The sequence below is a fragment of the Trichosurus vulpecula genome, chromosome 3, assembly GCF_011100635.1.
Source record: "Trichosurus vulpecula isolate mTriVul1 chromosome 3, mTriVul1.pri, whole genome shotgun sequence".
Classification (NCBI taxonomy): Eukaryota; Metazoa; Chordata; class Mammalia; order Diprotodontia; family Phalangeridae; genus Trichosurus; species Trichosurus vulpecula.
This window is the reverse complement of record NC_050575.1, coordinates 45,040,959-45,055,412: the sequence shown is the minus strand read 5'-3', so window position 1 is coordinate 45,055,412 and position 14,454 is coordinate 45,040,959. Positions and strand designations below refer to the sequence as shown.

Sequence of the window (14,454 nt, the reverse complement as noted above, 5' to 3'; positions counted from 1 at the left end):
AACATCAACAGACAGACCTTGTCTGATTCAAATCACAATTCATAGTCACCAGGGAAGCATCAACATCTCGCTTTACAAGCTGGGGGGTTCTTAACAATGGCTGCCCAGAGTCTCTTCAAGTCACATGCCACTCTTCCGGTGAGTGAGAGCCCCAAACAAAATGCTAACCTCTGAGTTTATATACCCTTCTTAGGGCCCAAATGGTTCACATCTAATCAGCAAAAGGGTGTGAGCCTAGGGCTTTACACCTAGTTAGCAAAAGACTGTGAGCCTGGGGTTTTGTACCTAATAAGACTTAATCAAAGGCACTTGTTTACTTCAGCATTCTCAAAGAGAAAATAGTAGAAAAAAGTTCCACTTTAATTAATATTACAACAAGCTATCTAAAGGATGAATATTCAGTAATTAAAGGAGGAAAACATTAATTGAGAGGCTTTAAAAATGGCTTCCTGTAGAACATTGGATTTTAGTTAGGACCTAAAGTAAGCTAAGAAAGTCAGCAAATGAATATGAGAATATTCCATGCATGGAGGCCAGCCAGAGAAAAGGCCCAAAGCCAAAAATGGAGTATCTCGTTTGTGGAACAGCCATGAAGCCAGTGTCACTGTGTCAAAGAGTGCGTGGAGGTAAGTGAAGCTTAAGACTAGAAAAGTGGGAATGGGATAAGTTATAGACTTTGAGTGCCAAACAGGGGATTTTACATTTGATCCTATAGACAACAGGGAACCACTGAAGTTTATGGAGTGGTATGTGTGCATGTGCGTGTGCATGTGCATGTGCATGTGTGTGTGTGTGCGTGTGTGTGTGTGTGTGACATGATAGGACATGAACTTTAGGAAAAATCACTTTGGCAACTAAATAAAGGATAGATCGGAGTGGGAAGGGACTTTGAGGCAGATATATCCACCGTCCACCTACTGCAGTAGTCTAAGTATAAGTTGATGAGAGATTGCATCAGAATGCTGGCAGTGTCAAAGGAGAGGAGGGAGCATATTTGAGAAATGTTGCAAAAGTGAAATCAACAGACCTTGGCAACAGATTGTATATTGGTAGAGAGAGATAGTGAGGAACCTAGGTTGTAAACCTGAGGGACTGGAAGGATGGTATCACCGTCTACAGTAATAGGGAAGGTAGGGAGTAGACAGAGTTTAGGAGGAAAGATGATGAGTTTTATTTTGGACATTTTAAGTTTAAGATGTCTACTGGACATCCAGTTTAAGATGTTTGAAAGGCAGTTGGAGATGTAATCTTGCAGATCAGCAGAGAGGTTAGGCCAGGATAGGTAGATTTGAGAATTATCCATATAGAGATAATTAAATATATGGGAGCTGATGAAATTACCAAATGAAGTAATATAGAGGAATGTGAGAAGAGGACAGGAGACAGAACTCTATGGGTCATCGCATCCTTATCCAAAGGAGGAGACAGCAAATGAAATTGAGAAGTTGCTAGGTCGGTAGGAAAAGAATCATGAGACAATAGGAGAGAGAGAGACAGACAGACAGACAGAGAGAGACAAAGACAGACAGAGAGATGGTGATCAACAGTGTCAAAGGCAGCAGAGAGCTCAAAAATTCAAAAAAGTGAGAATAGATCTGTCAATTAAGAGATCATTGATAACTTTGGACAGAGCAGTGTCAACGGAATGATAAAGTTGAAAGCTGGATTGAAAAGCATTAAGAAGAGAGTGGAAAGTTTGGAAACACCTCTTATAGAGGGCCTTTTCAAGGAGTTTATTCATAAAGGGCAGATAAGATAGAGGATGATAATTGTCAATAATAGAAGGACCTGGGGGAGAGATGTCCATACTTGTAGGCAGTAAGGAAGGAGCCATCAGATAAGGAGAGACTGAAAATAAGTGATAGAATAGGGATAACAGCATTTGGGAAAAAACAAAACATAAATGTCAGAAAAATTAATTAAGTTTTAGTCATATGTAATATGTAGATTGACCCTGATGCCCTCATTCTACCTGTATATCAGATGGCCACTTATCACATATGACCTGTAAGCTAACCTATTTAATGTTGTGTATATTTTATGAGGCTATCTCTGACACATTTGCTGTGTGGTCAGGGCAACTCTGTAAGCCTGTAAGTTTGAGAGCAGTAGTCTACCTTAGAAAAGTTATTTTCTTCATAGGGAGTTCCCTAAACACATGAAATCAAAGGTTAATATCCTTCACTACCCCAAAAAATAACTATACATATTCAATAAATTCTTATTTTACATTTCTGTATTATCTTTGTTTTTGTCACCCGAGTAACAAAATCAACTAACTAATATTCATTCAACGCCTACCGTGCTAGGCACTATGAGACAACAACATATGTTACACACAGACACAAACACACACACACACACATCGAATTCAAAAATGCTTTAGAAATGCGAGCAAGTAGTAGCAGTAGTCATGGAAGAATAGAATATTAAGTAACAGTTATAAACTGATATTCTCAGTGTATTTTCAATCCAGAATAGAAATAATAACAGTATTACAGTACAAGGAATATCATAAAGATAGATGGCTTCTTTCAGTTTTCAGCTAGCATTCCATTTTCTGCCTTTACCTATCCCCCCTATAGAATGTCTTCTCTCTAATATTATCTTTTACATATTGATGTATACACACATACACATGCATATATGTGTATGTATGTATATGTATATGTGCATGTGTGTGTCCAACTATTCTGGCACTTAGGCAAGTGTCATTACTCACATATCTTGCCTGTACATAGTTGTTTTAAATGCTTGCTCATTTAATGAGAGAAAGAGAGAGAGAGAGAGAGAGAGAGTGAGAGAGAGAGAAAGAGAGAGAGAGAGAGAGAGAGAGAGAGAGAGAGAGAGAGAGAGAGAGAGAATACATTAAGGGCTTACTATGTGTCAGGAACTACACAAAAAGCTGCAGATACAAATAAAAACAATACAGTCCCTACCCTGAAGAAGCTAGCACTCTAGCATACATAGAACACATAAAAGGAAAGTTGAAGGAGAGGGAAATAAGGTACCTACTGGGACAAGGCAACTATCAAGGGTGTATAGAATTAGAAAAAGTAAGTTGAGTTGGGAATGAAGAATGTAAGTTGAGTTGGGAATGGCTTAGGCTTCTCAAGAAATGGTGACCTGAGTTGGAGGATCACCAAATAGGAGTGTCTTCCTTAAGGTAAAGATTCTCTCAGAGTAGGAAGGTGATTGATCAACAAGGTAGAAGAGTCTAGAGAGTGACTAAGTGGAGAATGAATTAAGATTGTCTGGCTCCCTCATGAAAAGGACGCTTTTCTCTTCTGCCACTATTGAAATGGAAAATAGGTCAAATGAGGGGAGAGGATCAGCAAAGAGCTGTGAAATTTTGATAATATGCATTTAAAATTGTTTAAGAGCAAAAAAAATTCCTGAGCAATTATGATAATTTACACCTAACTATGCAAACTGTATTTCACTTAGGATTTAGAGCTAGAAGTGATTTTGTTGTTCAGTCATTTTTCAGTCATGTCCCATTCTTCATGACCTCATTTGGGGTATTCTTAGCAAAGATACTGGAAGGGTTTGCAATTTCCTTCCCCAACTCATTTTATAGATGAGCAAACTAAAGAAAACAGGGTCAAGTGACTTGCCTAGGGTCACACAGCTAGTAAGTGTCTGAGGCCAGGTTTGAACTCAGGAAAAATGAGTCTTCCTGACTCCAGGCTCAGCACTCTATCTACTGTGCCACCCACCAGACCCAGAAATGATTTTGGTGATCATCCAATCTTGTCCTCTCACTATATAAATGAAAAAAAAATTGAGGCCTAAAGAAGTTTTGCTCTGCTTAGGGTTAGACAACTAATAAATTGTAAATCTGAGACTAGAATCCAGGCTCTTAGTCCAAATTTAATGATATTTCCATTATCCCAGGGATTATGATGGTCAAACATTTTGTTATAAGACCAAAAAATAAAAAAAATATGAGTTAGAACTCATCAAAACATGTAATCCTCTTCACTTAATGCTCAATTTTTTCACCTCCAGATTGAAACATGAAATGTATGAATGTAGTTACAAGTTTGAAAAATGTGTATGTGAATAAATTATTTGAAATAATTCATTTCATGAGTGGTAAGATAATAAATGTTTTTAGTTCAGAGAGTGATTACTATGGACTTTGAACTTTTTCCTTTTATAAAATATTAAATTGCTTTTGTTTTTATTGATTCATTTTAGCATAGATGTTGAACTCAAATAAAATACTTTGTATACTTCCTGAAAAAACTTAAAAAATAATCGTTATGACCCACAATATATGCATATATATTTTTGTAAATTATTCTTTTTTATTAAATTATATGATACTGTGTGTTTTAACCTTAACAAATAACAAAGCTAAGAAAAACAACTTTCACTCTATTTTTGTTACTATATTAATTTTTTTTGCTGTATTTTACAATCACTGTTTATATAGTTGGAGTCAATATATATTCTTTATATATGATTACTTTTTTCTACCTCACTTCATACAAGTTTTTCACAATTAAAAATTCTTCATATCTTCATTCTTTAAATCTGTAGTTGCTTTGCAAATTTAAACAAACTAAATATAAACACATATAACTTCAATTCTTTACAACCTTTTTATATAAACTGTGGAAGATAAAATTTTATTGTTATTTTTAGGTGTTTTAAATGTTTATCTGCGTTTAAAAGGACAGACTACAATAGAAAATCCATTATGGTCTTCAAGCGGAAATAAAGGACAGCATTGGAATGAGGCCCATGTTAATATATATCCAATCACTTCGTTTCAGGTAAGAAAAGAATAGTCATTCCAAACAACTGATTGAAGCATAAAGATAGTTAAAATCCTTTCAGAGACATTGCAGAAATAGCTAAGTCTCCCCCATATAAACATGATAAATATTTATATTTGCTATTTTGAAAAGTTTCAAATAAATACTAAAATAAGAAGGCATAGCTTTCCCCCTTTTTAAATTAACAATGAAGTACATTGCTTAGGTAAACACTATGTTTGAATGTTTATGTTTGTTATAATCAGAATTTGAATAGATTTAGAAGATAACATCAATTTATAAAGCATAATGTGTGACTTGAATTGTGATTGTTCCTCCTATTCCACCTATTGTTCCTCCTATTCCCATTTCACCCTCCATACCTTGCTAAATGGCAGGCTAACTCTTATAATATTGGAAAATTAATAATCATTTTGGAAATCATTTGTTTTAATTTTGCTTACATAAGTGTTCTCTTTTACAAATCACCTATCTTAATGCTAGAAGTTCTATATTTTTATTCAATGCTTTGTTTAGAATACAAAATAATGTCAACTATTTCCCAATATGGCAGTAATCTTGGGTGAACCTCAAATAACACACCTCAAACATTTTACAAAGCACAGAGAAAATGTTTTGTTTGGGATAAAAGACAAAAATGACCATGAAATAACTAGGTAATAGTATCATTAACTTCAGCAAAAAAAAATTCAGAATAAATTAGTTCCATTATAGTTTATCACATTATTTTGAAAATTACCAGCCAGTAGTACAATGTACCTATTTCATAAATGGCACTTCTCATTTAACTTGTCAGTTTTGGTAATATACCATTAAAATTTCATATTAGGAGAAGATTTCTTTTCCTGTGATGAAATTTTAAAATTATGACTTCTGATACCTCTAGATAACTTTCTTCTAAAAAGACATTTCTACTTGTTGATGCTTAACTTACAAAAGACAAATAACTAAGTTATTAATAGATTTTAGTTCTGAAAATATCATGATATTATAGCTATATTTTTGTTTGCTTCTTGACCAACTCTAAAACCTAAGTTTACAAAAACAAATAATTTCAAGAATTTATAGGGGAATGTAAGAATATATTCATATACATACGTGTGTATATATATATACATACATACATATATATATATACATATATATATATATATATATATATATGTATGTATGTGTGTATATATTGATTGATTGATGGATTGATTGGGGGAGGCAGAGCCAAGATGGTGGCATAGAGGCAGCAGCCCAACTGAATTCTCTCAACATTCCCCTTCAAACAAGTTTAAAATAATGCATCAACCTGAATTCTGGAATGTCAAAGGTGAAAAGCATCAAGATGGGATATTTTTCCAACCCAAGACATTTTAGGAGGTCCAAAAAAGAGGTCTGTGATGCTGGGATGGATTCTGCCCCAGAGCAAATAAGGTTGCAGCAGTGCAGCAAGCAGCAGTGGGCATTGGAGGGAGCTGTGACACTAGCAGCAGTAGCTTTAGGACCTCTCATTCCAGAGATGGTAAGGGAGTCAGGAAACTGGTCAGAAAGAAATGACAGGGGGCAGAGCCAATATGAAAGTGCTAAAACAGGGTCTTGCTTGAGTTCTCCCCCAAATCCCTCCAAACACATATAAAAATGACTCTAAACAAATTCTAGAGCTACAGAACCCACCAAATGACATAGTGAAACATGTCTCCAGCCCAAGATGGCCTGGCTGGTTTCTGGGAAGGGTCTATCTCATCTTGCTGGGTACAGAGTGCAGCCCACCATGGGTTGTGCCAGAAGAGACCAGGTTGAAGAAGACCTGATGGAGAAGACCTCAGGGCCCTGAATCACTGGCAGCTGTGGTGGTTTCCAGACTTCTCAACCCACAAATGCCAAAGACAACTTAGCAGGTCAGTGGGAAAACTCTGTTCTACTTAGATGAGAGATGGGCATGGTCCAGTCCCAGCCCCACGGTGGCAGAGGTGAAAGCAACAGCAATGGTGGTTGCTTCTGGAGCTCCAGGCCCACAGACAGTTGGGGGAGTCAAGCAGCTGATCAGAGTGGGAGTGCAGGGATCTCTTACTTTGACCTTCTTGGATCTGAGTTGCAGTCCTAGTTGGTGGTGCTTGGGGGAGTAGCCATGCTGTTGGGTCAGAGCTTGTGGGGGCTGTGGAGAGGGAGTACTCCTGGTAGTTACATGGCAGAAAGGAGTGCTTGCACTCACAGACCAGAGCACAGGCCAGGAGAGGAGTATCATACCACTTCACTGTACGAGTAGCTCTGAAAACAGCAGCACAAAACCCCTGAAGCTTGGGACAGAGCACTCTCCACTCTGGAAGCAGTCATACCCTGACAAAGAGCTCAAAAGTCAAGTAATTGGCTGGAGAAATGAATAGACAGCATAAAAGGACTCAGACTATAGAATCTTACTTTGGTGACAAAGAAGATCAAAACATACAACCATCAGAAGATAACAAAGTCAAAGATCCTACACCAAAAGCCTCGAAGAAAAATATGAATTGGTCTCAGGTTGTGGAAGAGCTCAAAAAGGATTTGGGAAATCAAGTAAGAGAAGTGGAGGAAAATTGGAAAGAGAAATGAGAATGATGCAAGAAAATCATGAAAAACAAGTCAACAGCTTGCTAAAGGAGAATCAAAAAAAAAAAACTGAAGAAAATAACAACGTAAGAATTAACCCAAATGGCAAAAGAGGTCCAAAAAAGCAATGAGGAGAAGAACGCCTTGAAAGGCAGAATTAGCCAAATGGAAAAGCAAGTTTAAAATATCACTGAAGAAAATACTGCCTTAAAAATTAGAATGGAACAAGTGGAAGCTAGTGACTTTAGGAGAAATCAAGAAATGAGAAAACAAAACCAAAGGAATGAAAAACTGGATGAAAACATGAAATATCTCATTGGAAAAACCACTGACCTGGAGAGATAATTTAAAAATTATTGGACTATGTGAAAGCCATGATACAAAAATAGCCTCTCTAAGCCCAGTCTGGACTGGGGGTCCTTGGGGAAGGAGGAGTGTGGCTCTGACAGAGCTGGCACCTCCCCCCCAAACGTAGAACATACAACTCGTTAGTCTACAAGCAGTCATACCCCACTGAAAAACTCAAGGGTCAAGTTAGTTGGTTGGGAATATGGCCAGGCAGCGAAAACGCGCCCAGATTCAGTCTCAGACTTTGGATTCTTTCTTTGCTGACAAAGAAGACCAAAACATACAGCCTAAAGAAGACAACAAAGTCATAGAGCCTACAACCAAAGCCTCCAAGAAAAACATGAACTGGCCCCAGGCCATAGAAGAACTCAAAAAGGATTTGGAAAAGCAAGTTAGAGAAGTAGAGGAAAAATTGGGAAGAGAAATGAGAAGGATGCGAGAAAACCATGAAAAACAAGTCAATGACTTGCTAAAGGAGACCCAAAAAAATACTGAAAAATACACTGAGGAAAACAACACCTTAAAAAACAGACGAGGCGGAGCCAAGATGGCCGCATGAAGGCAGCCTCTTACCGGAGCTCTCTCACAAGGTCTGTCAGATTCCCATAAAAAAGTGAATTTGAGCAGATTTGAGAGAGTCAGAAACCGCGAGCAGTCTGCGTGGGGCAAATTTCCGAGCCGGGAGAGTTTGAAAGGCCGGAGGAACGAACCTGCAGGCTCGGAGAGTGCCCGGTGCGGAGCTGCTCCAGACCAAGGCGGAAGCGGCTGGCTGGGAAATCCACGTGGGAGACGGGCTGGGAGAAAGCTGGGCGCCCCAAACCGGCAGAGATCCCCAGGCCTCCCAACACAGGACGGCAGTCTCTGGGAGCGACGAGAGGCAGGGCAACGCCACCAGCCGCGAAAACACCCAGTCCTGCCGCTTGCAAAACCCAGGATTTCGGCCTCTTGAACCTCCGGAAGACTCAATGGCTAGGTAAGCGGCTCTAACCCCTCCCCCCCTCACCCAGAGAATTCCTCGGGGGAAAAAAAAAAAAAAGAGAACTGAAACAAAGGAGAGAGTAGCGGGGCTTCACAGGACAAATACTAGAAGCTCATTAGTCCCAGAGGGGAAGAGTCGGCAGGGGGCCAAGCCAGGAGCCCAGACGTAACCTTGCTCCCCCAGGGGAAGCGCCAGTCATCAGCTCAAACAACAAACGGCTGAGACCATTGCTGAAAAGCAAGTGCTGGAGAGCACCCATAGGGAGTGAGACGCCAGGGAGCCAGACCCCTCCCCCACACCTCAGGAAACTGAAGGTTATAATTTTAGACTCACAACCCCCAGAATAAGAAAGCTGGGACAGAAAGCCCTGAGACTCACAGATAGAAATTCGTTCTAACGCCAGCAAAAGGCAATCCAACATGAAGAAGAACACAAAAAAACCGAGGACAATAGATTCTTTTTATGGAGACAGGCAGGATCAAAATATCGACTTAGAAGAAGATAGCAATGACACGGTAGATACATCAGATACCTCAAAAGCTAATATGATCTGGTCTCCAGTCCAAAAAGCACTGCTGGAAGAGCTAAAAGAGGATTTTAAAAACCAAATTAGGGAGCTAAAAGAAAATATGGAAAAAATGGAAAAAAGGGAGAAAAAATCCACTGACGAAATCAAGTCCCTAAAGAATAAGATTGGCGAAATGGCTATGGAGATTCAGAATCTAGAGAGAGAAAAGGACACCCTGAGAGGTGAAATCAACCAATTGAAAATGGATGCTCAAAAGCAAAATGTAAACACTAACTCATTTAAAATTAGACTTGAGCAAGTGGAAGCTAATGAATCTATGAGGCATCAAGAAGTAATAAAACAAAATGTAAAGAATGAAAAAATAGAAAAAAATGTGAAATATCTGATTGGCAAAACAACTGACCTGGAAAATAGATCCAGGAGAGACAATTTGAGAGTTATTGGTCTACCGGAAATCCACGATGAAAAAAGGAGCCTTGACAGTATCTTCGAAGAAATTATCAAAGACAACTGCCCAGAGGTCCTAGAACCAGAGGGCAAAATAGTCATTGAAAGAATTCACCGATCACCCCCTGAAAGAGATCCCAAACTGAAAACACCAAGACATATTATAGCCAAATTTCAGAGCTATAAACTTAAGGAGAAAATACTGCAAGCAGCCAAAAAGAAGCAATTCAAATATCGTGGAACTACAGTCAGGATCACGCAGGATCTCTCAGCTTCCACATTAAAAGACAGGAGAAATTGCAATATGATATTCCGAAGGGCAAAGGAGCTGGGACTACAACCAAGGATCAACTACCCAGCAAAACTAAGCATAATTTTCCAGGCAAGGCGATGGACATTCAATGAAATAAGGGAATTCCAGACCTTCCTGATGAAAAGGCCAGAACTCAATGGCAAATTTGATCTCCAAATACAAACCTCAAGAGAGACATAAAAAGGTAACCAGGGGGAATAACCCCACAAACTTCATTAACCAATAAGCTTAGGTTGTTTACATCTTTATGTGGGATTATATCATCTTATGTATGTTTTTTATGTATATATATATATATACATATACATATATAAGTCATTCTTGTGAATGGTACAACTATTGTGACAAATGAAAGGGATATACATAGGTTGTGAATGCCTGTATAAATTGACTGATGTAAAGATATAAAATATAAATAAGAGATATAAAGGGAGGGCTATGAGGGAAGTGGTAAGAAGGTTGTAGAAAAGGGTAAATTACACCAAAGGAAGTGGCAAAAAAACATATTATAGTAGAGGGAAAGAAGGGAGGGAGAAGAGCAGTATTTGAGCTTTACTGTCATCTGATCTAGTTCAAGAAGGGAATAACATACTCGGATAAGTTTAGAAATCTAACTTGTCCTACGGGAAGTGGGAGGGAAAGGGGGGAAAAAGGGAGGGGGGAGGGCAGAAGGAAGAGGAGAAGTAGCAAGTGGGTAACGGTTAGATAAGGGAGGGGAATAAAGAGGGAGGGTTAACTGAGGAAAGCGGCGGTCAAAAGCAAAACTTTGTTGGGGAGGAGAAGGGGAAAGGGAGAAATAAAAGCATAAACAGGGGGAATTAGGATGGAGAAAAAGACACAGATAGAAATCATAACCCTGAACGTGCAGGGGATGAACATTCTCACAAAACAGAAGCAGATAGCAGAATGGATTAAAAACCATAATCCTACAATATGCTGTTTACAAGAAACACATCTGAAACAGGGGGATACACATAGGGTTAAGGTAAAAGGCTGGAGTAAAATATATTGTGCCTCAGCTAAAGTAAAAAAAGCAGGTGTAGCAATCCTAATCTCAGACAAAGCAAAAGTAAAGATAGATCTAATTAGAAGAGATAAGGAAGGACATTATATCCTGCTGAAAGGCACCATAAACAATGAAGCAATATCATTGCTTAACATATATGCACCAAGTGGTAAGGCATACAAATTCTTAGAGGAGAGGTTAAGGGAGTTACAGGAAGAAATAGACAGCAAAACTATAATATTGGGAGACCTCAACCTCCCCCTTTCTGAACTTGATAAATCTAACCTCAAAATAAATAAGAAAAAAGTTAAGGAGGTAAACAGAATTTTAGAAAAGGCACATATGATAGACCTCTGGAGAAAACTGAATGGGGATAAAAAGGAATATACTTTCTTCTCAAAAGTACATGGCACATACTCAAAAATTGACCATGTACTAGGGCATAAAAACCTCACAATCCAGTGCAGAAAAGCAGAAGTAGTCAATGCATCCTTTTCAGATCATGATGCAATAAGAATCATTTTTAATAAAGAACCATGCAAAAATAAGCTAAAAACTAATTGGAAACTAAATAATTTAATTCTAAAGAGTGAGTGGGCCAAAGATCAAATCAGAGAAACAATCAATAATTTCATTCAAGAGAATGACAATAATGAAACAACATACCAAAACTTATGGGATGCAGCAAAAGCAGTTCTTAGGGGAAGTTTTATATCTCTAAATGCCTACATGAATAAAATAGGGAAAGAGGAGATCAATGATCTGGGCATACAGCTGAAAAAGCTAGAAAAAGAGCAAATTGAAAACCCCCAATTAAATACCAAATTAGAAATACTGAAAATCAAAGGAGAGATTAATAAAATTGAAACCAAGAAAACTATTGAATTAATAAATAAAACAAAGAGCTGGTTTTATGAAAAAACCAATAAAATTGACAAACCTTTGGCCAATTTGATTAAAAAAAAGAAAGAAGAAAATCAAATTACTAGTATAAAAAATGAAAAGGGTGAGGTCACCTCCAATGAAGAGGAAATCAAAACAATAATTAGGAATTATTTCACCCAACTGTATGCCCATAAATTTGACAACCTTAGAGATATGGATGAATATCTACAAAAACATAAACTGCCCAGACTAACAGAGAAAGAAGTGAAATTTCTTAATGACCCCATATCAGAAAAAGAAATTGAGCAGGCCATCAACGAACTCCCTAGGAAAAAATCTCCAGGGCCAGATGGTTTTACATGTGAATTCTATCAAACATTTAAAGAACAACTAATTCCAATACTTTGCAGACTATTTGAGAAAATAGGAGAAGAAGGAGTCCTACCAAATTCTTTTTATGACACAAATATGGTACTAATACCTAAACCAGGTAGAGTTAAAACAGAGAAAGAAAATTATAGACCAATTTCTCTAATGAATATTGATGCAAAAATTTTAAATAAAATATTAGCAAAAAGATTGCAGCAACTCATTACGAGAATAATACACCATGACCAGGTAGGATTTATTCCAGGAATGCAAGGCTGGTTCAATATTAGGAAAACTATTAGCATAATTGACCATATCAACAACAAAACTAACAAAAACCATATGATCATCTCAATAGACGCAGAAAAAGCCTTTGACAAAGTACAACACCCATTCCTATTAAAAACACTAGAAAGCATAGGAATAAGTGGAACCTTCCTCAAAATTATAAATAGCATCTACCTAAAACCATCAACAAGCATTATTTGTAATGGGGATAAACTAGATGCATTCCCAATAAGATCAGGGGTGAAACAAGGATGTCCATTATCACCCCTATTATTCAATTTGGTTCTAGAAACATTAGCTGTAGCAATAAGAAAAGAAAAAGAAATTGAAGGAATTAGAATAGGAAAAGAAGAAACTAAATTATCACTTTTTGCAGATGATATGATGATTTATCTAGAGAATCCTAGAGAATCAAGTAAAAAACTACTTGAAATAATAAACAACTTTAGCAAAGTTGCAGGATATAAAAATAAACCCACATAAATCCTCAGCATTCCTATACATTACTGACAAAGCCCAACAGCAAGAGATAGAAAGAGAAATTCCATTCAAAGTTACTGAAGGCACTATAAAATATTTGGGAGTCTATTTGCCAAGACAAACCCAGGGCCTATATGAACATAACTATGAAACACTTTTCACGCGAATAAAATCAGATCTAAATAAATGGAGAAATATCAGTTGCTCATGGTTAGGCCGAGCTAATATAATAAAAATGACAATTCTACCTAAATTAATCTATCTATTCAGTGCCATACCAATCGAACTACCAAAATTTTTTTTTGCTGAGCTGGACAAAATAATAACAAAATTCATTTGGAAAAACAAGAGGTCTAGAGTATCTAGGATATTAATGAAAAGACATGCTAGGGATGGTGGTTTAGCCACACCAGATATTAAACTGTACTACACAGCAGCAGTCATCAAAACTGCCTGGTACTGGTTAAGAAACAGGGGTGTGGATCAGTGGTATAGGATAGGTACACAAGTAGGTGAAATCAACAAGTTTAGCAATCTACTCTTTGATAAACCCAAAGAAGCCAGTTTCTGGGCTAATAATTCACTATTTCACAAAAACTGTTGGGAAAATTGGAAAATGGTAGGGCAAAAACTGGGCATAGACCAATATCTTACACCATATACCAAAATAAAGTCAAAATGGGTTCATGATTTAGGAGTAAAAGTTGATACTCTAAGTAATTTGGGAAAGCAAGGAATAGTTTACTTATCAGATTTGTGGAAAAGTAAAGAATTCATGACCCAACAAGAGATAGAGAGCATTACAAAATGCAAAATGGATAATTTTGATTATGTCAAATTGAAATGTTTTTGTACAAAAAAAGCCAATGCAACAAGAATTAGGAGGGAAGCAGAAAATTGGGAGAAAATCTTTGCAACTAGTATCTCTGATAAAGGCCTCATTTCTAAAATATACAGGGAGCTAAGCCAAATATATAGGAATACAAGCCATTCCCCAATTGAGAAATGGTCAAAGGATATGAACAGGCAGTTTTCAGAGGAAGAAATTAAAGCTATCTACAGGCATATGGAAAAATGCTCTGGATCGCTGCTGATTAGAGAAATGCAAATCAAAACAACTCTTAGATACCACATCTCTCCTGTCAGATTGGCTAAAATAACAAATCAGGAGAATGATAAATGCTGGAAAGGATGTGGAGAAATTGGAACATTGTTGCATTGCTGGTGGAGTTGCGAGCTGATCCAGCCATTTTGGAGGGCGGTGTGGAACTATGCCCAAAGGGCTATAGAAATGTTCATACCCTTTGACCCAGTAATACCACTTCTAGGGTTGTATCCCAAAGAAATCACGCAAGCGGGAAAAGGACCCATATGTACAAGAATATTTATAGCAGCTCTCTTTGTGGTAGCCAAGAATTGGAAAGCAAAGGGATGCCCATCAATTGG

At 37.5% G+C, this 14,454-nt stretch overlaps 1 protein-coding gene across 1 annotated transcript in view; it reads left to right on the top strand.

The window, feature by feature from the left end:
* The window catches only part of MDGA2 (MAM domain containing glycosylphosphatidylinositol anchor 2), a 195,256-nt gene that overhangs the window by 99,531 nt on the left and 81,271 nt on the right, over nucleotides 1-14,454 (top strand). Inside the window, exon 6 of the mRNA XM_036749708.1 lies at nucleotides 4,654-4,784. Coding sequence (XP_036605603.1) covers nucleotides 4,654-4,784 — 131 coding nt within the window. The remainder of the gene's footprint in view (nucleotides 1-4,653; nucleotides 4,785-14,454) is intronic.